Source organism: Entelurus aequoreus, linkage group LG22 (genome assembly GCF_033978785.1).
Source record: "Entelurus aequoreus isolate RoL-2023_Sb linkage group LG22, RoL_Eaeq_v1.1, whole genome shotgun sequence".
In the NCBI taxonomy this organism is placed as follows: Eukaryota; Metazoa; Chordata; class Actinopteri; order Syngnathiformes; family Syngnathidae; genus Entelurus; species Entelurus aequoreus.
In genome coordinates this window covers 14,988,665-15,014,335 of record NC_084752.1, presented here as the reverse complement: position 1 = coordinate 15,014,335, position 25,671 = coordinate 14,988,665, and the positions used below count along the sequence as shown (strand labels likewise).

At 39.3% G+C, this 25,671-nt stretch overlaps 1 protein-coding gene across 2 annotated transcripts in view; it reads left to right on the top strand.

Moving 5' to 3' along the window:
* The window catches only part of LOC133639898 (stromal membrane-associated protein 1-like), a 21,600-nt gene extending 9,606 nt beyond the window's left edge, over nucleotides 1-11,994 (top strand). For both annotated transcript variants that reach the window (XM_062033584.1, XM_062033583.1), the window contains exons 8-10: nucleotides 1,137-1,341; nucleotides 7,766-8,103; nucleotides 11,348-11,994. In XM_062033584.1, coding sequence (XP_061889568.1) covers nucleotides 1,137-1,341; nucleotides 7,766-8,103; nucleotides 11,348-11,485 — 681 coding nt within the window. In that variant the 3' untranslated portion in view covers nucleotides 11,486-11,994. The remainder of the gene's footprint in view (nucleotides 1-1,136; nucleotides 1,342-7,765; nucleotides 8,104-11,347) is intronic.
* Nucleotides 11,995-25,671: the final 13,677 nt, after the last annotated feature.

The following is a 25,671-nucleotide window of genomic DNA, read 5'->3' as shown; positions in this document are numbered from 1 at the left end:
CACTAGATTTGTTTCTAGTTGCTTTTTAGTAAAGATAGTGTCAGGCTCTAATTCCTAAACACTGATCCCTTCTGCTTTGTCTTTTTATTCACTGGCAGACCGGTTGCATTATAATGTGTTTCTGAGTGAGGGTGAATATATAGCACCAAATCTATTTATGGCCGGCCGCCACAAATAAATGAATGTATGAGAAATACTTCTTAACCATAGGTCAGGGGCCCTTTTCTGGGCCGCAAATATCTGCCAAAAATATCTTTCTCATACGGACCACAGCGTTACTTAGTTGTATTACAATTCTCTACCACTTGTGGCAGTAATAACAATATCAAACAAACAGAAGAAGTATGGCACTAAAATCATTGAGAAGTTTAAGTGCAAAAATTATGACTAAAGTGGTGAAGCTGTATTTTCATTTGCAATATATTTGTAATGACAGGTTAGTTAAGAAACATTCATTATTCCATCCATCCACCTATCCATTTTGTACTGCTTGTCCCTTTTTGGGTAGCATGGAGGGTGGAGCCTACACCGGCTGCACAGGGGCCGAAGGCAGGGTACACCCTGGACAAGTAGCCACCTCATCACAGAGCCAATATATATAGACGGACAAGCCTTCACATTCTCACACTAGGGTCAATTTAGTGTTGCCAATCACCCTATTTTAAATGAGTTTATTTTAGCACAAAATAATTTTGTATACATTTATTTTTCATCAGTTATTTATGAGTCCCTTCTAATGCAATATATTTGGTTAATACTTATTTGTCTAATAAGCCTGACTCTATCTTAATGTTTGTGTAAATAAATACTAATCTTTGTTATAAACACATGGTTTTCCACTATTTGACAGGGTTATAAACTGTAAGTAGGTTAGATATAGTTATTGAATACCATTAAAATCAAGAATAAGATTACTAATTTAGTGTTAATATTTGAGTGGGACCCTCTGTAGTGGGAACGTTGGGCCCAAGATCAAACAAGTTTAAGAATCCCTACATTACACTAGTTGTCATTATACTTTACAGTTTTTGTCATTTTTGATTTGTTGGAAGCCTTGATCGTCAATTGATAGTTCTGCTCTATCAGTTTACCCTCTGCATCGTTGGGGCTTAGAGTGATGGTTTTCATCCACCTAGGCGAGCTCCAGCACCGTGGCAGGAACCCCCACACAAGTCCCAGCAGCAGCAGTAGGTGGAGGGTCAGGACAGGGTGACCTCGACCTGTTTAGTGATGGCAGCAGCAACACATCTAAGACTGAAGACAGCGCAAAGAAGCCGCTGTCCAAGGACTCTATTTTGTCGCTGTATGGAACCAACAACATGTCGCAGCAGGCTCCTGCTGGTAAGACAAATTTCCCATACCATTGTATAAAATACTACAACAAGGTCAAGCTACTGTCGTCCCGCACTACGTCGCGCTTCAAATCTCACGGCTTCACATTGCGGATCTAATAAAAACAAACTTAGTTTTGTCAACTTTTTGTAAAGCATATTGTACATGCTTTAATTAAGTGTTAAAAATATGTTTTATATGTGTACTACATGTATTACAGTGCTGTATTCGCTTTTTTTCTATTAATTATGTTGTGGCAATGTGAACATATTCACTAAGCAGAGTTCCGTTTCCGGGTTAAGGGTTACACTGCTAACAATAGGCGGCCAATTTTGTTTTGTACTCTATCTTCCCTGCGACAATCTCAAGTTAACTTTTGGCAGAAAAACTTTTTGATGCACTTTGTCATCACTTCCTGCATGCCTCATCAAAACATCTCCACAATGGTGAGTTTTTAATGCAGGTTGTGTCTGAAAAATTAAAGCATGCGAGGGCTATTCTGATATTTTTTATTTTTTTGTAAAAATACAAAAATGCCTAAAACAATTTGTGTCAGCTTTGAGTTATAGGTGACAAAGTGTATCGTTGTTAGTTTTAATATTTCAGCCTTTTCTTTATTACATCATATCTTTTTTTCTTATATTTTTAATCGTTTTTTCAGAGCTGCGAGCCACAAATGGCCCCCAGGCCACACTTTGGACACCCATGCTATAATGTTGAGCGACTACTGCTGGAAATAGCATTGAACATTGGGCAGAGCACTTGAATGGGCAAGCTGAAATTGCTGTAAACTATCAGCTATCAGCAGATGCCTGGCCAAGGTGGAGATCAGGGCGGAGCGATATGGACCAACACTGATATTCTGGTGTTTGTAGGCCGAATGATGATATACGATATATACCGGTATCTTAAACACAATGTTTAAAGGGCTTAAGGTTGCCAAAGTGTTTTTTGGCTAGATAACCAGTGTTGAGAGTACTCAAATTATTTTTGTTGTAAGAAGTAACGTACATGTTGTACGTTAGTTAGCCATTACTATGTCAAAGCAGTTTTCATTAATTTTGCTCATTAACGTTAGGTTTATAGCCTCAAACTTGTGCGGGGGCATAGCTGTAGCTTCTACTTGCTCACTGCGGTGAGGGCCACTGGCTGTTCAGTTTGAAACTACTCTTTAGACACCCAGCCGCTATACTAGGGCTATGGGGAGCAACGCACGTTCTCTGAGAAGAAGCACTTTCATGCCGAGGCGTAGCTAAACGTTTGACACAGCGTGCGTGCATGCAGCAGAGAGGAGCCATGGCTAGCAGCTGTGCAAAGTCGCTAACAGAACTGAACAACATAAACAGATGAGATTAGTGATAAAGTGGCTACAAGAAGAGATATAGGTTCTCAAGAAAATGGGTGTATGTTTAAATAAAGCTGTAGTCACTTACCAATAACCAAATGCAGTCGGTGACCAAAACATTGCATCACTTGGGTGTCGAGAAATCGGCACTGGAGCCGCCAAATTCTTTTGAAAGGTTTGTTGTGTTGTGTCATTGTGTGTCAAAGAAGCCTACGTAAAAGCACAAGGGGTGGGGTTGAGCCAAAGAAAATTCCCTGTGCTGCGCCCATTAGGCGCAGAGAAAAGCAAATGATACCAGTTGGTATTGTCTCAAATATATACACTACCGTTCAAAAGTTTGGGGTCACCCAAACAATTTTGTGGAATAGCCTTCATTTCTAAGAACAAGAATAGACTGTCGAGTTTCAGATGAAAGTTCTCTTTTTCTGGCCATTTTGAGCGTTCAATTGACCCCACAAATGTGATTCTCCAGAAACTCAATCTGCTCAAAGGAAGGTCAGTTTTGTAGCTTCTGTAACGAGCTAAACTGTTTTCAGATGTGTGAACATGATTGCACAAGGGTTTTCTAATCATCAATTAGCCTTCTGAGCCAATGAACACACACATTGTACCATTAGAACACTGGAGTGATAGTTGCTGGAAATGGGCCTCTATACACCTATGTAGATATTGCAGCAAAAACCAGACATTTGCAGCTAGAATAGTCGTTTACAACATTAGCAATGTATAGAGTGTATTTCTTTAAAGTTAAGACTAGTTTAAAGTTATCTTCATTGAAAAGTACAGTGCTTTTCCTTCAAAAATAAGGACATTTCAATGTGACCCCAAACTTTTGAACGGTAGTGTATATATATATCCCTTTCTAAAATATAACGGTATTAACTGTAACACCAGTATACTGCCCGGCCCTAGTGGAGATTAACTGTTTTGATGCCCTTCATCTTCTATATCCATAACACACGCAATGCTGGCATGGAATGCTAACATTACAGCTAATGGTCGTAACTATGGCAACTTTGTGCAAAACAATTTACGTCATTGGTTTCATCCCTCAAAGCCCAGTTCTAATTTAGAGGAATTACGCAGGATGTGATGAAGTATTTTCACATAGTGGTCGTGCTGGAAGTCTTGACAACGACCTTGGAGGATCCTCCGGCCTATCTGTAAAGTCAGTACTGTAATCTACTATATAACAAACACTCAACTTGGAAGAAAGGAGTGTAAAAGTGACATTCATGTTTAGAGGGCTCTCATAATGGTAAAAATTGTATTTAAAAGGTTGTAAACAGTATTTTATGCTCTAATTATGAAAATATTCGGTTAATTAATAATAATTCTACTTTGCGGAAATCCTTACATCGTGGTCATGTCCGGTCCCAATTAACTGCGACAAACAAGGGAGGGCTGTATTTTTATGTTATTTAAATTCCAGATCAAAACGGGGGTAAAAGTACCTTACATAAAACTCATCCTTTGAATACATGACGTGGCTTTAATTTGAGTTTGTGGATTATTTAGGGACCTTTCAATTATGAAAGGTGGTTAGTAAATACAAAACAGTTCTATAGATTTATGTTTTAATTACGTAAATATTTGTATTTTGCAAGAAAAACAATATAACTGAACAATTTATTTCCCATGAATGCATCAGACTAAATTCAAGTTTAATTAAAAAGTATAAAAATGGTTTTACATTAATATAAAACATTTTTATTGTATTTTTTTTATAACAGGGAGGGTGTGAGGCACCTAAATACAATTGTGCTCAGGGCCCCAATTTTGCTCGGGACAGCCCTGAGTGGTTAGCAAATGTAACTGTCATGGAGCAATCCCAATAAAGTCGCATGTACAGTATGTGTGCACGTCGGCATTTGTCTTCCACCCATGACACACGGAACAACCAGACAGCAACCAAATTACTGTATTTTTTGCTACAAACCAAGAAAAGTAATCCCCGCAGATTCATGATACATTTGCCTTAGCTCCTCACCGTCCTTAGGGTGTATCCATTTGAACACTCTGCATTCACACAAAAACAGGCTGCCATGCACATTTTTTCCAATCAGAAGCCCGAAAAAGTAGCCACAGATGACCTTGTGGGCATTATACTGCCTCTGTTCATCAATATAGTGAGATCTCAGACGTACCATGACAAGTACGTTATTTTCTACATCAGTGCACACTTTCACAGAGCCCAGGAAACATAAATATTTTTTTAATGACCTGTGCGGGTTATAAGTCTGCCGCTACACAAAACGATTAGTTAACGTCAGAAGATAATGTTGCACATTTCTTGACACGCAAACCAAAAAGCACAGTTTTACTCCCACTTTGGACAGAGGTTTCCAAAGCAGTTTTTAATGATAAAATATTATGTTTACATGTGCACAACAGGCCAAAAATGCATTGAAATATGTTTGGTTTTTGTTTTTCAATATCAAAGTTCCATTGGACATGGTATAATCCTTAGCTACAGCTGCTACTTCTGAGAACTAGTCAACTAGTGGACTCCACGCAGAGCCACCAACTCTTCAATTTCTGCAAGAGACTCACGCAAATTGTCTGACTGAAGTTAAAAATCTCCCGAATCGTTATGTTCCATGTTTATATAAAATACTGTTGCATTTTCACGGACGTTGGTGGTGGATCAATCATCTGAAAGCACACGAAAATAACATCCGCAAACTTCTTCTTAACATGCAGCCGTCTTCTCTCGCTCACTCCCTAGCCCCAATCCCTAATTAAAGCTCAGCCTGTACTCACGGCCTCACAGACAATTGGAAATTATAGAACTATAATACCGGGTACACAAAGTATTCAGAACCCTTTAAATGTTTCACTCTTAGTGTCATTGCTGCCATTTGCTATAATCAAAACTGTTCATTTTAGTTCAGCACCCCATATTGACAGAAAAAAACTGAAATGTAGAATGTTTTGCAAATGTATTTACAAAGAAAAATTGAAATATCACATGGTCATAAGTATTCAGACCCTTTTCTGAGATTAACTCACATGCTGTCCATTTCTTCTGATTCGCCTTGAAATTGTTCAGCTCCTTCCTTGGAGTCCAGCTGTGTTTAATTAAACTGATTGGACTTGATTAGGAAAGACACACACCTGTCTATATAAGACTTTACAGCTCACAGTGCATGTCAGAGCAAATGAGAATCATGGGGTCGAAGGAACTGGCCAAAGAGCTCAGAGACAGAATTGTGGCAAAGCACATATCTGGCTAATGTTGCAAAATAATTTCTGCAACAATCAAGGTTTCTAAGAGCACAGTGGTCTCCATAATCCTTAAATGGAAGAAGTTTGTGATGACCACAACTCCTCCTAAACCTGGCTATCCAGCCAAACTGAGCACTCGTGGGAGACAAGACTTGGTGAGAGAGGTTAAGAAGAACCAAAAGATAACTGTGGCTGAGCTCCAGAGATGCTGTAGGGAGATGAGAGAAGGTTCCACAAAGTCAACTATCACTGCAGCCCTCCACCAGTCAGGGCTTTTTTGGCAGAGTGGCCCGACAGAAGCCTCTCAGTGCAAGACATATGAAAGCCCACATAGTGTTTGCCCCAAAAACACATGAAGGACTCCCAGACTATGAGAAACAAGATTCTCTGGTCTGATGAGACCAAAATCGAACTTGTTAGCGTTAATTCTAAGCGTTATGTGCAGAGAAAACCAGGCACTGCTCATCACCTGCCCAATAGAATCCCAACAGTGAAACATGATGGTAGCAGCATCATGCTACGGGGGTGTTTTTCAGCTGCAGGGACAGGACAACTGGTTGCAACTGAAGGAAAGATGAATGCGGCCAAGACAATGACCCAAAGTACCGTATTTTTCGGACTATAAGTCGCTCCGGAGTATAAGTCGCACCGACCGAAAATGCATTATAAAGAAGGGAAAAAACATATATAAGTCGCACTGGAGTATAAGGCGCATTTTTGGGGGAAATTTATTTGATAAAACCCAACACCAAGAATAGACATTTGAAAGGCAATTTAAAATAAATAAAGAATAGTGAACAACAGGCTGAATAAGTGTACGTTATATGACTCATAAATAACCAACTGAGAACGTGCCTGTTATGTTAACGTACCATCTTATGGTAAGAGTCATTCAAATAACTATAACATATAGAACATGCTATACGTTTACCAAACAATCTGTCACTCCTAATCGCTAAATCCGAGGAAATCTTATACGTCTAGTCTCTTACGTGAATGAGCTAAATAATATTATTTGATATTTTACGGTAATGTGTTAATAATTTCACACATAAGTCGCTCCTGAGTATAAGTCGCATCCCCGGCCAAACTATGAAAAAAAAACGTGATTTATAGTCCGAAAAATACGGTACACAACTAAAATAAAAAAGGAGTGGCTTCGGAACAACTCTGTGACCATTCTTAACGGGCCCAGCCAAAGCCCTGACCTAAACTCAATTAAGCATCTCTGGAGAGACCAACGTTTACCATCCAACCTGACAAAAATGAGAGAATCTGCAAGGACGAATGGCAGAGGATCCCCAAATCCAGGTGTGAAGAACTTGTTGCATCATTCCCAAGAAGACTTGTGGCTGTACTAGCTCTAAAGGGTATTTCTCTCTGAATACTTATGACCATGTGATATTTCAGTTTTTCTTTATTACATTTGCAAAAAATTTTACTTTTTTTTTTTCTGTCAAGATGGGGTGCTGAGTGTACCTTAATGAGAAATAAAATTTACCTTTTTGATTTTAGCAAATGGCTGCAATGAAAAGGAGTCAATTTAAAGGGGTCTAAACACTTTCCGTTCCTCACTGTAGCTGTTTTTTTTCATTTTATATTTATTATAGACTATTTTTTTCCTCTTCTCGGTAGCTCTACCGTTGAGTTTCATGTAAACATCCTGTATTTTAATCTTCATTACAAAACAAATCATTTCCAGTACAACAAGTTAGTTTGTTAGCTAAAAAGCTAAAGCCAGAATGAGCAAGTTGATGTTTATGATTTTGTACATTCTAAATAGGAATGCCTGGTTCGTCTCAGTACATTAATATTAATATGTATTCCCTATTGTCTGTCTTCCACGTTTCCTCCTATCAGCCGGCATGTTCATGGGCCCCTCTCAGATGCAGTTTCCTGTCCAGACTTCTGCCGGTTATCAGGCCTTCCCTGGCATGGGCACAGCCATGCCGCCTACAACCGTCATGGGCGCCATGATGGCACAGAGCGGTGCGGCCATGATGGGGCCTAGTCCGGGTATGATGGTTGGGATGACGGTGCCCAACGGTTTCATGGGAAACGCCCCCGGTAGCGGCGTGATGGGCATGGCTCCCAGAATGATGGCGCCACATGGCGGTGCAATGCCTGCAGGCATGGTGCCTGCTCAGGGCATGTACGCCATCCAGCATGGTCAACAAGCTCAGTGGAACATGGCCCAGGTATCACACAGAGAAATGCCTATAATCCTTTAAAATTGCTACTTCAAGTAGGTATTCCTACTCCCTTCTTGTATCGACAAGAATATGTTTTTCCTTACTTATTACATGCTTTTTAGCCTGTAATGCACACAATTGTATGTCTGATAACACAATTTTATACAACCAGTACCTTAATATCAAATGTTTTATTGTACAGGAAATGGTTTGGGGTTTAGTTGCAGTGGAAACACGGACCACTAGAAGGCAGACATAACGCTCTATATAGTTTACAGTTGTCCATCTTCACATTGCACTTCAAACAGAGGTTAAATATGTATCTATGTGTTGTTATGCACATTGTACATACTTTGGGCCTATAAACATTTAAACATTTTCAAGCATACAATGAATGGCTCAAGGAACTAAAAAGATCAATAATACGGTAGTAGGGAGGCGTTGAGATTTTTCCTGGTAGTGCAAATCCATTTTGAAGGACGAACGTCATCTTTCTTGATAGCGCTACACATAATATTTCCAAACTATTCAGTGGAAAATAACATTGCACCGGCTGTGATATGATGGGGAAATACTGTTAGTCATTAGATAAGAAGTCCCTTTGTCGTTACAAGGAGCAAACAGCCGTAATTAGATGCAAGGATCCTTACAAGATTGACAAGTTTGAGTTGGGCAGAGACGACGTCTTCCTCAATGTCTCATACCTGGACTTTGTGAACTAATTAATTGTTCAACCCAGCCCATTTTACACTTTGAAAGACTTTAAGATTTTTCAAAATCATAACAGTCTAGAAAGCTATGACGGCTTTGTTTGTGGATGGGTTGGTGATGTTTATGTTAATCTGTATAAACCCAGTGGACATTGTGTCGTCAAGCCAGGGTAGAGTAATGCACTCACAGAAATTATCCAACCCAAGTTTGACATCCTGCATAATCATGGATAACCAATCTAATGTCATCTGAGCACACTGTGACTGTAAGGCAGGATTGAGAGAACGTTGCTCTCATGTCGCTTCACTTTTGTTTTATGTGGAGGCTACAGTCCGGATAAGAGAAGTGAGTACTATTTTCATCAATATGTTTTACCTGAAATGATGCGAACAAACACGCTGTAGTCAGCACGTCACATCTCGATTGATGGCAGCAATCCATTCTCTCCTTCGCCATTAACTCTTCTGTTTGTCCAGAAATAAGTTTAGGAACACAATACAAGCTAGTATTATCTCTCCCACCTTGATTGTGGCCGTTGACAGTGGCACACGTCGTCGGCATTAGGAATATTACAAGATAAATTATCAGCGGCAATTAGCGTTTCTCTAACTTCCGTCCTTCAATATGGATATCGGCAATGCATTGTGGGAAATGTGAAAAAATCAGAACCCCTCTATTTATTGGCCACTAGATGAGAACAAACGAATTAGAGCGCACTGTTCAGTATCGTGGTTACTAATTGGCCCAGCCTCAAAGCAGCATCCAGTGACTATGTGGGAGGGATTCCATAATATTAAACTGTATTTAGTTTTTTATGCTCTAGCTTGCTATGACAATATTTGATTTATAATGAATTAGGGTTGTACGGTATTAGTATAGTACCGCAATACTAATGAATTATATTCAGTACTATAACACCTCTAAAAAGTACAGATAACCCAGCCGGCGTGACGGTGACTTGCAGACGAGCATGTTCGGCAGTGCACAATCACGGAGTACTTGCAAACAGACACAAAGTGTAGACAGAAAAGGAAGAACGGACAAATTGTGGCTTGATAACTAGAAGTTATGACACTAAAACGGCCTCAGGAAGCGGTGCTTTGAGACCTGGCTAACTAGCTAGCGTCTAATGGCTATCCGCAGTCAGCAGTGTTGTAACTACTTCTAAAGCGCTAACCTTGTCTCCATGGCAACAAATATAGTACATGTATTTGAAGCATCAACCCTGAAGAATGAGTGATAGCTAAGAAATGGTCTGTAAGTGACAAACGTCAAGACACGACAAGATGACACTATGAACATTCTTTAACCATCAAATCGATATACTTGATTTTGAACACACTACACATAAGTGAATGAAATGCATACTTACTCAACAGCCATACATGTCACACTAAGGGTGGCCATATGAACAACGCCAACACTGTCATAAACCTGTGCCATATAGTGAAACCACACTAAAAAACAATGACAAACACATTTTGGGAGAATATTTGCACAGCAACACAACATAAACACTACAGAACAAATTCCCAGAATTCCCTGCAGCACCAACTCTTCCGGGATGCTACAATATAAACAAACGCCATTGGCGGATCTACACCTAAGATCCACGGTAATGATACCAAGTACAGGAGCGTATCTAGTCGATACTACTACGATTACATTGATATTTTTTAGCATCACAAAATCATCTTTTTAAATTTTTTTATTCATATTATATTTATAAACTCAGTAAAAAAAAATTCTGGACACGAGTACTTTAAATATGACCAATGTCTGACCCTATAACTACTTGGTATCGGATTGATACCTAAATTTGTGGTATCATCCAAAATTAATGTAAAGTATCTATCAACAGAAGAATACGTGATTATTACATTTTAACAGAAGTGTAGATAGAACATGTTGAAACAGAAAATAAGCAGATATTAACAGTAAATGAACAAGTAGATTAATAATTCATTTTCTACCACTTGTCCTTAATAATTTTGACAAAATAATAGAATGGAAAATGACACAATATGTTACTGCATATGTCAGCAGACTAATTAGGAGCCTTTGTTTGCTTACTTACTACTAAAAGACAAGTTGTCTTGTATGTTCACTATTTTATTTAAGGACAAACTTGCAATAAGAAACAAATGTTTTTGTTAAAATAAAGCCAATAATGACATTTTTTGTGGTCCCCTTTTATTTAGAAAAGTACCGAAATACATTTTGGTACCGGTACCACAATATTGGTATAGGGACAACACTATAATGAATAAATCCTACTTCATGGAAATTGACACAGGCTCATAACCATATAACAGCAATAAATAAGGGTTTACTGTAATGTTTTATTATATTTATTTACAAAAAGTGAAAGTGGTGCACAGAAGCCCGTGTTAAGCAATGGGACTGCAGACCTCGTATATGTTATTATTCTGTACAATGAAGATATACTTGTAGGAGATGATATAAGTTGATTGCTGTAGTTTAATTCTATGTTATTTTCCTGTACTGGCGTTGACTGTGATGTGTCTGCCATCCCCAGATGAGCCAGCAGATGTCAGGGTTGCATCTAAATGGTGCAGCGGGACACATGGCCTTCGGTCAGCCCCCATCAGCTATGGGGGGTTGGGCGGCCGCGCCGGGATCCGGCCAGACTCTGAGCACTCAGCTATGGAAGTGAACTTTTTTGGTGACGGACGAACAGAGGGAAAGTGGCGGTTGCAGAACGTGCAAAACATTTGTGCTTCTCTGCGCCTCACTAGGAACTGTCTTTCCACCATGGACCAGCCTTCAAGAACATAAACATTTTATCTCTACTTCCCTTCTCCTTTTTCTCTGTCTCTCTTTCTCTCTACTGTGTGAGTGAACTGGGAGTCTTACCGCCTGGCAGTTTCTGCCTGTCGTATGGTTTTTGATCATCGCTTTTATTTTCCTTTTTTGGAAAACAAATACAAGGAGATAACTGTCCTAACAAAAATGATATTGACATATCAGAAAACGTGCAGGACCAGCTAGAAGAGCTTTTATTGTATCACTGTATCATTATAAGATTAAAGGACATTTAAATAAATAGTATTTAACAGGAGAAGATGAGACTTATCCAGTCTGTCTGCGCTTCTCTCAAGTGTACAGCGCTGTATAACCTTTTAAAGTACCTGTGGTTCCCCTATAAAAAAAATAAAGACATCATAAATAGTGTTGTATGTCATCTTTGTTGAGAACTTCAAAGGTCAAGCTGAAAGAGCTAAGAAAAACATGGTTCTGTTCATAGTAATAGCAGTGTAAAAAGGTGAGTAAACCAACATTCTTCAAATACATTTTATTTTAATGGACACAAATGCATCGGGGACACTGCACATTCTATTTCAAAGCCAGAAAATTGAACAAAAGTAATTGAATTTGATAATATTTTACAGAAAGTTGAGAAATATAAAACAAAAAAATAGCAGTGTTGACATCTTTCTTTATAAAACTCAAATGTACTGTATGAACTAAGAAAGGCTTGCAGATTCAACTTTCCTGAGAATCATTAACTAATATTTAGTTGCATAACCACGGTTTTTGATAACTGCTTCACATCTGTGGCGCATGGAGTCCACCACCTTCTGGCACCGGTCAACCGGTATTGCAGCCCAGGACAATTGTACTACGTTCCACAATTCCTCTGCATTTCTTGGTTTTGCCTCATGAACAGCAATTTTTATATCAACCCACAAGTTTTCAATGAGATTAAGGTCTTGGGATTGTACTGGCCACTCCATTACTCGAATTCTGTTTGTCTGGAACCATGATTTTGCTCGCTTGCTGGTGTGTTTGGGGTCATTGTCCTCTTAAAACACCCATTTCAAGGGCATGTCCTCTTCAGCATACAGCAGCATGACTTCTTCCAGTATTCCGATGTACTCAAACTGATCCATGATCCCTGGTATGCGATAAATAGTACCAACTCCATAGTACGAGAAACATCCCCATATCATGATGCTTGCACCACCATGATTCACCGTCTTCACTGTGTACTGTGGCTTGAATCCAGTGTTTGCAGGATGTCTGACAAACTGTCTGTGGTCCTTAGAACCAAAAAAAAAATGTTACTCTCATCAGTCCACAAAATATTACGCCATTTATTTTTAGGCAGGTCAATGTGTTCTTTGGCAAATTGAAACGGCTGGTAGCTTGCTGGAAGCTTGGCTTCACATAGACGTGGTCTGATTGTTACAGTACTCACAGGCCATCTTAGATCTTCTTTGATCTTTCTGGAGCTGATCATTGGCTGAGCCTTTGCCATGTTGGTTATTCTCCCATCCATTCCAATAGTCGTTTTTCTTTTTCTTCCCCGCCTTTCTGGTTTTGGCTGTCATTTTAAGGCGTTTGATATCATTTTAGCTGAACAGCCTATCATTTTCTGCACTTCTTTATTGGTTTTCCCCTCTCTTATTAATTTCTTAATCAAAGAACGCTCTTCTTCTGAACAATGTCTTGAACGACCCATTTTACTCCGTTTTTCAAGGACAAATGCACAGCCGGCATATGCAGCGTCAGTTGCCTTGATCCTTAAATAAGGGCCACCTTTTTTTCCACATAATCAATGACCTCACGAATTGAACTCAGCACTGCTATTTTTTTTGAACACGCCCCTTTCAGTAAATGATTCACTTTCACAGAATCAGCAGCATGCATGTCATTCCTGTTGGGTCTGTTGGTTTTCTATACTTTTCAGTGGACCCCATCAAGTCATAAAACTGGGGTCACACTTTTTTGTAAGCGTTTTGAAAACAAATGATAAATGTATGCATTATCCTGTTATATCTCACATTCTATATTGTGTTTTGGAAAATTGTTGTCTGAAACGTGAATAATGTAAACTCACTACACCGGTATGTTTTAGCGCTTTCATGGTGAGTTTATTGACAGATATACACTACCGTTCAAAAGTTTGGGGTCACATTGAAATGTCCTTATTTTTGAAGGAAAAGCACTGTACTTTTCAATGAAGATAACTTTAAACTAGTCTTAACTTTAAAGAAATACACTCTATACATTGCTAATGTGGTAAATGACTATCCTAGCTGCAAATGTCTGGTTTTTGGTGCAATATCTACATAGGTGTATAGAGGCCCATTTCCAGCAACTATCACTTCAGTGTTCTAATGGTACAATGTGTTTGCTCATTGGCTCAGAAGGCTAATTGATGATTAGAAAACCCTTGTGCAATCATGTTCACACATCTGAAAACAGTTTAGCTCGTTACAGAAGCTACAAAACGGACCTTCCTTTGAGCAGATTGAGTTTCTGGAGCATCACATTTGTGGGGTCAATTAAACGCTCAAAATGGCCAGAAAAAGAGAACTTTCATCTGAAACTCGACAGTCTATTCTTGTTCTTAGAAAAGAAGGCTATTCCACAAAATTGTTTGGGTGACCCCAAAATTTTGAACGGTAGTGTAAGTAAGAAGTTTATATTAGAAATGGCACTAAAATATTTACTACTAAAACATTTTGATAGATTTTTGTGCTATATTTTCAATGGGACATTTAAAATGTTGGTGTTTACTTGAGACTTATCTCTTATATTTGACTGCCATCTACTGTTCACACTTATAATTACACCGTGTAACAAATAAAAAAGTGTAGCGTCCCGGAAGAGTTAGTACTGCAGGGAATTCTGGGTATTTGTTCTGTTGTGTTTATGTTGTGTTGCGGTGCAAATATTCTCCGAAATGTGTCTGTCATTGTTTAGTATGGTTTCACAATATGGCACAGGTTTATGACAGTGTTGGCATTGTTTATACGGTCACCCTTAGTGTGACATGTATGTGCTGTTGAGTAAGAATGCCCTTTATATATTTGTACATGGGATGTCCTAACTCGATCTGTCATCCTGTCATCTTCAATTTAAGGCCATTTTCACCCCTACCGATGCATCAAAAGTTTTGAGGTGGGTAAGTTCAACTTCGGGAAACATGGTAAACAAAACGTCGGCCTTCCGGGATTTCGCGTCCTTTCTGATTTCAATGCGTAAAGAGACACAAAAAGTGTGTTAAACGCCAACTCTGCCTCTACTAAACCTTCTAGAAACTTACTTGCCGTGTAAATGTTGAAATTCTAACAAAAACAGTGATGTATCTTGCTAGGGATGTGGGACTGCTATTATTTGGAACACAACGCTACAATCCATTTTCTACCGCCTTGTCCCAATGATAAAAAACTTAAAATTCACTGACTTTAGTTTTCTCAAGCCATAATGTAAAGCAGGGGTGTCAAACTAATTTTGGATCGGGGGCCACATGGAGAAAAATCTACTCCCAAGTTTGCCGGACTGGTAAAATCACGGCACGATAACTTAAAAATAAAGACAACTTCAGATTGTTTTCTTTGTTTGAAAATAGAACAAGCACATTTTGAAAATGCACAAATCATAATGTTGTTGGGTTTTTATACTTACATGCTGTGGTTAATAGTGTTCTACCTTTTATTTGTCCTTATTTATACTTTCTGAATAAATTATGTGATAATCAGTCAACTCATTGGTGTTAATTTTCAATCTATCAAGAGAAAAAAATATACAAATCAAATTACAGGATATAATTCATGTGGTTTGCTCATTTTCCTCAACTGGTGCACTAACATAATGTAGTTTATTTTTATTTTTTTTACATAGGTATCATGATCTACAAAGATACAAACAATTGCTATTGCGTCATCTAGTGCAGTGTGCAACCACTGTGCAACCACTGTGCTGCGGCACACTAGTGTGCCGTGAGATACAGTCTGGTGTGCCGTGGGAGATTATGTAATTTCACCTATGTGGGGTAAAAATATTTTTTGCAAACAAGTAATTATAGTCTGCAAATAATGTGCCGTTGTTGAGTGTCGGTGCTGTCTAGAGCTCGGCAGCGTAACAATGTTATACTCTTCAATATCAGTAGGTGGCAGCAGGTAGATAATTGCTTTGTAGATGTCGGAACATGGTTTGTCGGGATCACAATATGCAGATGACAGTGCGAGGCAGCATGAAGACGAAAAGGTATCTAATGCTAAAACCAAAAATAAACAAAAGGTGAGTGCCCCTAAGAAAAGGCATTGAAGCTTAGGGAACAAAACTAAAACTGAACTGGCTACAAAGTAAACAAAAACAGAATGCTGGACGACAGCAAAGACTTACAGCGTGTTGAGCAAAGATGGTGTCCACAAAGTACATCCGAACATGACATGACAATCAACAATGTCCCCACAAAGAAGGATAGCAACAACTTAAATATTCTTGATTGCTAAACCAAAGCAGATGCGGGAAATAGCGCTCAAGGAAGACATGAAACTGCTACAGGAAAATATCAACAAAACAGGAAAAGTCACCAATATTGGAGCGCTAGACAAGAACTAAAACACTACACACAGGAAAACGCCAAAAAAGTGGTGACAGCACTTTAGGTCTAGAGCTACGGTATATTGATGCGTGGTTGGTTATGGTTTAAAGCAGGGGTGTCAAACGTACGGCCCGAGGGCCGGATCAGGCCCGCGAACAGGTTTTACACGGCCCGTGGGATGAGTATAAAAATTAACCTGAAATTTGTGAATGAAATAATCAGCTGTTCTAAATATATCGCAATAGCAATTCTTTGTAGATGATGCTAGATATGTACAAAATAAACCACATGTTAGTACATCAGTCAAGGAAAATGATCAAATTACATAAATAACATACTGTAATTTGAATTTGATATCATTTTTTTTATCTTGATGGATTAAAATATTAAAGCCAATGAGTTGACTGATAAACATTTTCACATAATTTATTCAGAAAATATAAATAACGACAAATAACGATAGAATACTATTAACCGCAACATGTAAGTGTAAAAAAAAATACCATTATGATTTGCACATTTTCAGAATGTGCTTGTTCTATTTTTAAACAAAACAAACAATCTGAAGTGGTCTTTATTTTTAAGTTATTGTGCCATGATTTTACAAGTCCGGCCCACTTGGGAGTACATTTTTCTCCATTTGGCCCCCCATCTAAAATGAGTTTGACACCCCTGGTTTAAAGTCATACCCAACAATTGCGACAACGACTTTTTACTGTCAATATCGGCTGCTGAGTTTCATTTTTTAATGATTTCTGCTGGTGGTGTGCCTCCAGATTTTTTCAAAGAAAAAATGGTGCCTTGGCTCAAAAAAGGTTGAAAAACACTGATCTAGTGGACATATTTAGAACAGCAGTTTCTTTCATTCAAACATTTCGGCTCATTTCTATACTTAAACTCTTCCTGCGGGCTGGATAAAACATGTTTGCGGGCCTTACGTTTGACACCCCTGATGTAAAGGGTTTTAGTAAACAAAACCACTGCTGTTATACACACCAGCCCTTGATGGCACTGTTTCATTACCTTCAGACAATCAAGTCAGTCACAGTTGTAACTTCAGTGCCGCTATTCTGCATACGGCCCGACTTCATGTCATTTCCCGAGGCAGTATCATAAACTAAATTACCTGCTTTACATGCTACAAGTGCCTTTTGTAAATTACTATTATTTGTATAACTTGATCCCCACCACAGCTATTTTGTGAATACCTCCTTGGCAGTGTCAATCAAAACGTGTTATTGCAGAGGCATGCCTGTCATACTTAAAGTGCACCATTACAACAAGTTTCCCAACCTTTATCAAGCATGAGAACAACCTCGTTACACATAACCATCTCACAAAAAATTCAGTGTACCTTTTAGATATAATTGATAGGTATGGGATGGGTACCTTTCACATTTAAACCAATATGGTACCGATTTCCAGGTACCTTGTAAATTGGTATAGGGACTTAATAGTACCAATTTCCAGTACTTCTCTTAAATAATAAAATATATGTTTTTAATTGAACACTGAGCTGATATTTATTGTGCTGTCCAGTTAGTATATCTCGTTTGATACTTCAAGAAGCCGTTCATTTTACTTCGTCCTTCATGTGTTGCCGTGGTCAGGAAGTAGTCTTTGCCACTGAGTTGAATGTGTCAGTCTTTGTCTTTTGATGATCCCCACAAAGTCAATCAAAGTTGATTTAATTAGCCCTTAATCACAAAGTGCCTCGAAGGGCTGTACAAACCACAATGACATACCCTGATCCGTAACCCACATCCGGGCAAGGAAAAACTCCAAACCCCAAAATGGGAAAAAGCAGAAACCTCTGGAAGGGGCCATACGTGGGGATCGGTTGCAATGGAGGCCAAGTGGCTAGTTATTGCATTATTCTTTACCTATTCTATTCTATACCTTGCTCAGGGGCCTTGTGGTTAGAGTGTCCACCTTGAGATCGGTAGGTCGTGAATTGGGGGTTAAATCACCAAATAGTTCTCTGAGCGTGGCCACCACTGCTGCTCACTGCTCCCCTCACCTCCCAAGGGGTGGAACAAGGGGATGGGTTAAAGTTAAAGTACCAATGATTTGTCACACACACGCTAGGTGTGGTGAAATTTGTCCTCTGCATTTCACCCATCCCCTTGTTCACCCCCCTGTGGAGGTGAGGGGAGCAGTGAGCAGCAGCGATGGCCACGCTCGGGAATCATTTTTGGTGATTTAACCCCCAATTCCAACCCTTGATGCTGCGTGCCAAGCAGGGAGGTAATGGGTCCCATGCAGAGGGTAATTTCACCACACCTAGTGGTACTTTAACTTTAACTTTAAAAAACATACCAAAATAAGGATCAAACGGAACAATAAAGGGGCGTCTTTGAAGCTGAAGCAGATTAAAAATGTATTTTCTTCTCTCAAGTGGAAGAGCATTTTAATTTTTTACAGTGCAAGCATGAAATAGTTTTTTGACTATGTATTTTTGTGCGCCTTTTGAAAAATGGAACGCGCGCAACATCTACACCCTCACTTTTAAGGCTTCACAGTGTTTGTTAGTTTTTTCCACCCAGCAATGCCAGTTGCATGCGAATCGTTGATGAGAACAAAACGCTGTGAAAACATACTACCTCTTTGTTTCCTCACCCGGCTCATACTGGGATATGTTCCAGAACAAACAAACCCACCCCACCAGAGGCTGTGACAGGTGGATGTGGTATGCAGTGTGTGAGCCAAGCCATTCTTTGTGTAAACCTTCACTTTATTAAGAGCACACATTGTGTATCGGTAGCTCATACAAGCCCCGCCCATGTCGGCCCTACTTGGTCTTTGACTCCCGGGATTAAAAGTGGGTGTTGTACTTGAAACTAGTTCTACCTGTTAAACCGGCAACTACCGTCCGGCCGGCCTGCATGCTAATTACTGCAGGAGACAAATAAAGACGTGTTCCTGCATGCACAGGAGGCCATGACGACCTGTGGTCATGTTCCATCTCCCACTCCCACTTACAGCTGCAGGCCCGGTTTGCAAAGTTTCACACGGCGAGGTTTGATGGCAAGAGAGCGTTTTTTTGCAGAGAGGTTAGGCATTCCACTCAGCTGGTGTGTCAACGCTAACGCGGCTCACACCATGCAAAGAATGCCCCTTCTCTCCTGTACTCCCTTTTCACTTTCCTCCAGATGCTTTGGTTAAACTGATGCATCATGACGGAGGTGGTTGGTAACTCACTACATTTACTCCCTTGCATTAACTGAAGTCACTTTTGGGATATATTGCACTCGTCAGAGTAGTAATGCAACTTTTACTTTTAAGTTTTATTCCGATTGCTGCATTTATTTATATCAGTACCTCCTGGAATTTGCGATTTCACAATCGCACTAATTCATGCAAATTTGGTGAATCCTGGCAATTTTGTCCAAACCCCAAGTTGGCACGTTGTGTAAATCATAAAAAAAAAAAAATACAGTGATTTGCAAATCCTTTTCAACCTATATTCAATTGAATAGACTGCAAAGACAATATATTTAATGTTCGAACTGGAAAACTTTATTTTTTTGCAAATATAACCTAATTTGGAATTTGATACCTGCAACGTGTTTCAAAAAAGCTGGCACAAGTGGCAAAAAAGTTGAGGAATGCTTATCAAACACTGATTTGGAACATCCCACAGGTGAACCAGCTACTTGGGAACAGGTGGGTGCCATGATTGGGTATAAAAGCAGTTTCCATGAAATGCTCAGTCATTCACAAACAAGGATGGGGCGAGGGTCACCACTTTGTGAACACATGCGTAAGCAAATTGTCGAACAGTTTAAGAGCAACATTTTATCAATGAGCTATTGCAAGGAATTTAGGGATTTCACCATCCACGGTCTGCAATATCATCGAAAAAGTTCAGAGAATCTGGAGAAATCGCTGTATATAAAATTGAATGCCCGTGACCTTGGATCCATCAGGCAGTACTGCATCAAAAAGCGACATCAGTGTGTAAAGGATATCACCACATGGGCTCAGGCACACTTTAGAAAAACCACCGTCAGTAACTACAGTTCGTTGCTACATCTATAAGTGCAAGTTAAGACTCTACTATGCAAAGCGAAAGCCATTTATCAACAACACCCAGAAACGCCGCCGGCTTCGCAGGGCCCGAACTCAGCTAAGATGGACTGATGCAAAGTGGAAAAGTGTTGTGTGGTCTGACGAGTCCCCATTTCAAATTGTTTTTGGAAACTGTGGACGTCGTGTCCTCCGTACCGAAGAAAAGAACCATCCGGATTGATTTTGGCGCAAAGTTAAAAAGCCAGCATCTGTGAAGGTATGGGGGTGTATTAGTGCCCAAGGCATGGGTAACTTACACATCTGTGAAGGCACCATTAATGCTGAAAGATACATACAGGTTTTGGAGCAACATATGTTGCCATCCAAGCAACGTTATCATGGACGCCCCTGCTTATTTCAGCAAGACAATGCCAAGCCATGTGTTACAACAGCGTGACTTCATCGTAAAAGAGTGCGGGTACTAGACTGGCCTGCCTGTAGTCCAGACCTGTCTACCTTTGGAAATGTGTGGCGCATTATGAATCGTAAAATACAAAAACATAAATATAAAATTGTATGTAAAATCCCCTGAAGAGCAGGTAAACCTGCCAAACAGGCTTCTAGAGATGAAATAGCCTCTGTGTTTTTTCCTGACCTAACGTATATTCCGCTCTACCCCGGTATTGAGCACTGTACAACGGATAAACCACAGAAACATTGACTAATATGTGTATATATATATATATATATATATATATATATATATATATATATATATATATATATATATATATATATATATATATATATATATATATATATATATATATATATATATATATACACTGAATAATATACATTTATATATATATATATATATATATATATATATATATATATATATATATATACACTGAATAATATACATTTATATAGTTGTGGGCACTGCAAATTTTGTGATTTCGTAATAAAATCGCAACCTGGACAACATCTTGGAGACACCATCTGCTCTGCATGGCAAATCATGATGAATTTGAGGACTACCATTGGAAATTTAAAGTAAAAACTTTCAATTTGTTTTCGATCGCTCAAACACAGACATTCTAATATGGATTGTTTCCCACGGCTGCAAGAGACCTGGTAAGGTCGTCGTTTAAAAATGTGAAGGACCGTGCAGCAAATACGCAACAAACTCCATCTTTGTCTCTCATGGACACACGCCTGCTGTTTGTTGGCTTTTGTTGGACTGACTGGCTGTGTTATCGCATTTGTGACAGCACCAAGGTCGCGGAACACAGCCGCTCTGCAGGCTTAACCACACATACGCATCCACGGAAAATAAATGCCACACTGACACGTGCCCCATACCCCGTATTCAACGCCTTCGACGCTTCACACCATGTGGTAGGACAGGAAACAAAGAAGCGCCCCTAGTGGCTGGCAGCTTGGGGCCGGATTTCCGCCCCTTGCCCCCTCGTTACAAGTCTTGCTTTGTATGTTGTCACTGTAATAATAATAGGCCCTATGGAAGAATGGTTTACCAAATTTTTATACTGATACCATGTAAATAAACAGACAATATTTGGTCACAGTTATATTATTAAAAACTAACTAATTGAAATACAAAGAAATCTAATACAAAACTCAAAACCAGTGAAGTTGCCACGTTGTGTAAATGGTAAATAAAAACAGAATACAATGATTTGCAAATAATTTTCAACCTATATTCAATTGAATAGACTGCAAAGACAAGATATTTACAGATCAAACTGGAAAACTTTCGCAAATATTAGATCGTTTGGAATTTGATGCCTGCAACATGTTTCAAAAAAGCTGGCACAAGTGGCAAAAAAGACTGGGAAAGTTGAGGAATGCTCATCAAACACTTATTTGGAACATCCCACAGGTGAACAGGCTAATTGGGAACAGGTGGGTGCCATGATTGGGTATAAAAACAGCTTCCATGAAATGCTCAGTCATTCACAAACAAGGATGGGGCGAGGGTCACCACTTTGTGAGCAAATGCGTGAGCAAATTGTCCAACAGTTTAAGAACAACATTTCTCAACCAGCTATTGCAAGGAATTTAGGGATTTCACCATCTATGGTCCGTAATATCATCAAAAGTTTCAGAGAATCTGGAAAAATCACTGCACGTAAGCAGCAAGGCTTAAAACCAATATTGAATGCCTGTGACCTTTGATCCCTGCATCAAAACGTGACATCAGTGTGTAAAGGATATCACCACATGGGCTCAGTAACACTTCAGAAAACCACTGTCAGTACCTACAGTTGGTCGCTACATCTGTAAGTGCAAGTTAAAACTCTACTATGCAAGGCGAAAACCGTTTATCAACAACACCCAGAAACGACGCCGGCTTCGCTGGGCCTGAGCTCATCTAAGATGGATTGATGCAAAGTGGAAAAATGTTCTGTGGTTTGACGAGTCCACATTTCAAATTGTTTTTGGAAACTGTGGATGTTGTGTCCTTCCATAGAGGAAAAGAACCATCCGGATTGTTATAGGCGCAAAGTTGAAAAGCCAGCATCTGTGATGGTATGGGGGTGTATTAGTGCCCAAGGCATGGGTAACTTACACATCTGTGAAGGCACCATTAATGCTGAAAGGTACGTACAGGTTTTGGAGCAACATATGTTGCCATCCAAGCAACATTATCATGGACGCCCCTGCTTATTTCAGCAAGACAATGTCAAGCCACATTCTGCACGTGTTACAACGGCGTGGCTTCGTAGTAAAAGAGTGCGGGTACTAGACTGGCCTGCCTGTAGTCCAGACCTGTATCTCAATGAAAATGTGTGGCACATTATGATGCCTAAAATACCACAACAGAGACTGTTGAACAACTTAAGCTGTACATCAAGCAAGAATGCTTGATGTAAAATTGGTCTCCTCAGTTCCCAAATGTTTACTGAGTGTTGTTAAAAGGAAAGGCCATGTAACACAGTGGTAAAAATGCCCCCGTGCCAACATTTTTGCAATGTGTTGCTGCCATTAAATTCTAAGTAAATGATTATTTGCAAAAAAAAAATGACGTTTCTCAGTTCTAACATTAAGTATCTTGTCTTTGCAGTTTATTTAATTGAATATAAGTTGAAAAGGATTTGCAAATCATTGTATTCTGTTTTTATTTACGAATTACACAACGTGCCAACTTCACTAGTTTTGGGTTTTGTACGAAAACAATATGATTTATATAATAAAGTTAAATTGTTTATAAAGAGTCAGGCTTTTGTCCGCAAAGTCCAACAGTCAAAAAGTTGTCCTCTCTGTAAATTATGAATTCATGAGGGTCAGGCGATTCCTTGTGGTCCACTTTAACAATATATAGATAATAAAAAAATGTCAGTATTTATCACAGCTGAGGCTAATAGTGTCACTGACTACTTTTACAACGTGTAATAAAGTAAAAAGTTAATATTTGATTTCATTTAACTTCTTTCCACTTGTGTGCGGCCTCCTTTTTTTCCACATTTATCCAATGAAGTCGGAGTGGTAAGCACCTGAGGTCTCCGCTTCAAGTCCGGCTTCATACTCCTTCAAAAATACGTTTAAAAGATTCTGTCCACTTCTCGTAGCTTCTCGTATTGAAATTAAGTTTGTAAGAATAATAAACAACAATAAACTGCATATAGTTAAGAGACAACACTGCAAGATAGTTCCACTGGTCAGCGTTCTTCAGCACAAAAAGGCTCCACAAAAGTTCCGGCCATTCGAAAACTCCTTTCATTCTTCTTTCTCTCTGTTGTCAACTTTGTTGTACAAAACCCAAAACCAGTGGAGTTGTAACACATGGCTGGGTGGCATTGTCTTGCTGAAATAAGCAGGGGCGTCCATGATAACGTTGCTTGGATGGCAACATATGTTGCTCCAAAACCTGTATGTACCTTTCAGCATTAATGGTGCCTTCACAGATGTGTAAGTTACCCATGCCTTGGGCACTAATACACCCCCATACCATCACAGATGCTGGCTTTTGAACTTTACGCCTATAACAATCCGGATGGTTCTTTTCCTCTTTGTTCACGACGTCCACGGTTTCCAAAAAAAATGTGAAATTTAAACACTTTTCCACTTTGCATCAGTCCATCTTAGGTGAGCTCGGGCCCAGCGAAGCCGGCGGTGTTTCTGGGTGTTGTTGATAAATGGCTTTTGCTTTGCATAGTAGAGTTTTAACTTGCACTTACAGATGTAGCGACCAACTGTAGTTACTGACAGTGGTTTTCTGAAGTTTTCCTGAGCCCATGTGGGGATATCCTTTACACACTGATGTCGCTTTTTGATGCAGTACCGCCTGAGGGATCGAAGGTCCGTAATATCATTGCTTACGTGCAGTAATTTCTCCAGATTCTCTGAACCTTTTGATGATATTACGGACCGTAGATGTTGAAATCGCTAAATTCATTGCAATAGCTCGTTGAGAAATGTTCAACTGTTGGACAATTTGTTCACAAATTACTTCACAAAGTGGTGACCCTCGCCCCATCCTTGTTTGTGAATGACTGAGCATTCCATGGAAGCTGCTTTTATACCCAATCATGGCACCCACCTGTTCCCAATTAGCCTATTCAGTGTTTGCTGAGCATTCCTCAACTTTTTCAGTCTTTTTTGCCACTTGTGCCAGCTTTTTTGAAACATGTTGCAAGCATCAAATTCCAAACGAGCTAATATTTGCAAAGAACAACAAAGTTCTCCAGTTCGAACATTAAGTATCTTGTCTTTGCAGTCAATTCAATTGAATATAAGTTGAAAAGGATTTGCAAATGATTGTATTCTGTTTTTATTTACCATTTACACAACGTGCCAACTTCACTGGTTTTGGGTTTTGTAATAGAAATACACAAGAAAGAAGAAATAAATAAGTGGCAACGTTCATTCCACTGTGTTCAACCAATCAGCGTTTGACAGCACATCCCGCCCCTGAAAAGGTACCTGGTTGCTTGGAAAAGTCCCACCTAGCTAGGAGGAACTCGGAAAGGTTCCTAAAGAACTAAATCTACCCGAGTAGTTCTTGGTGCAAACCTAGGGGTAAGTGAGGAAGTTCCTGAATAAGTTACTGCGGTGTAAAACGGCCTAATAATAATCATAACAATTGAACACAGAGTTTCACATGGTTTTGATAAACTACAATAAATTACAAAATAATTACAATCGATATGTTTTTAAATTTTTACGTTTTTTTTGGTTTGGTAACACCATGCAAGGCACTGTTCTAGAACCTCTCCAATTTTCTTTCATCACTTGCCACAGAGGCCCTATTGGGATAAGGCTACCATGAACCCTTTATCAGCTCTAATAATATAGCAATCTTTTTCTTTATCATGACAGGTTTTTAATTTAAGTTGTGTTGGGCTAAGCAGGGGTGTCAAGCTCATTTTAGCTCAGGGGCCGCATGGAGGAACATCTGCGCACATGCGGGCCGGTCTATTAAAATCATGGCATTAAAACTAAAAAAATAAAGACAACTTCAGATT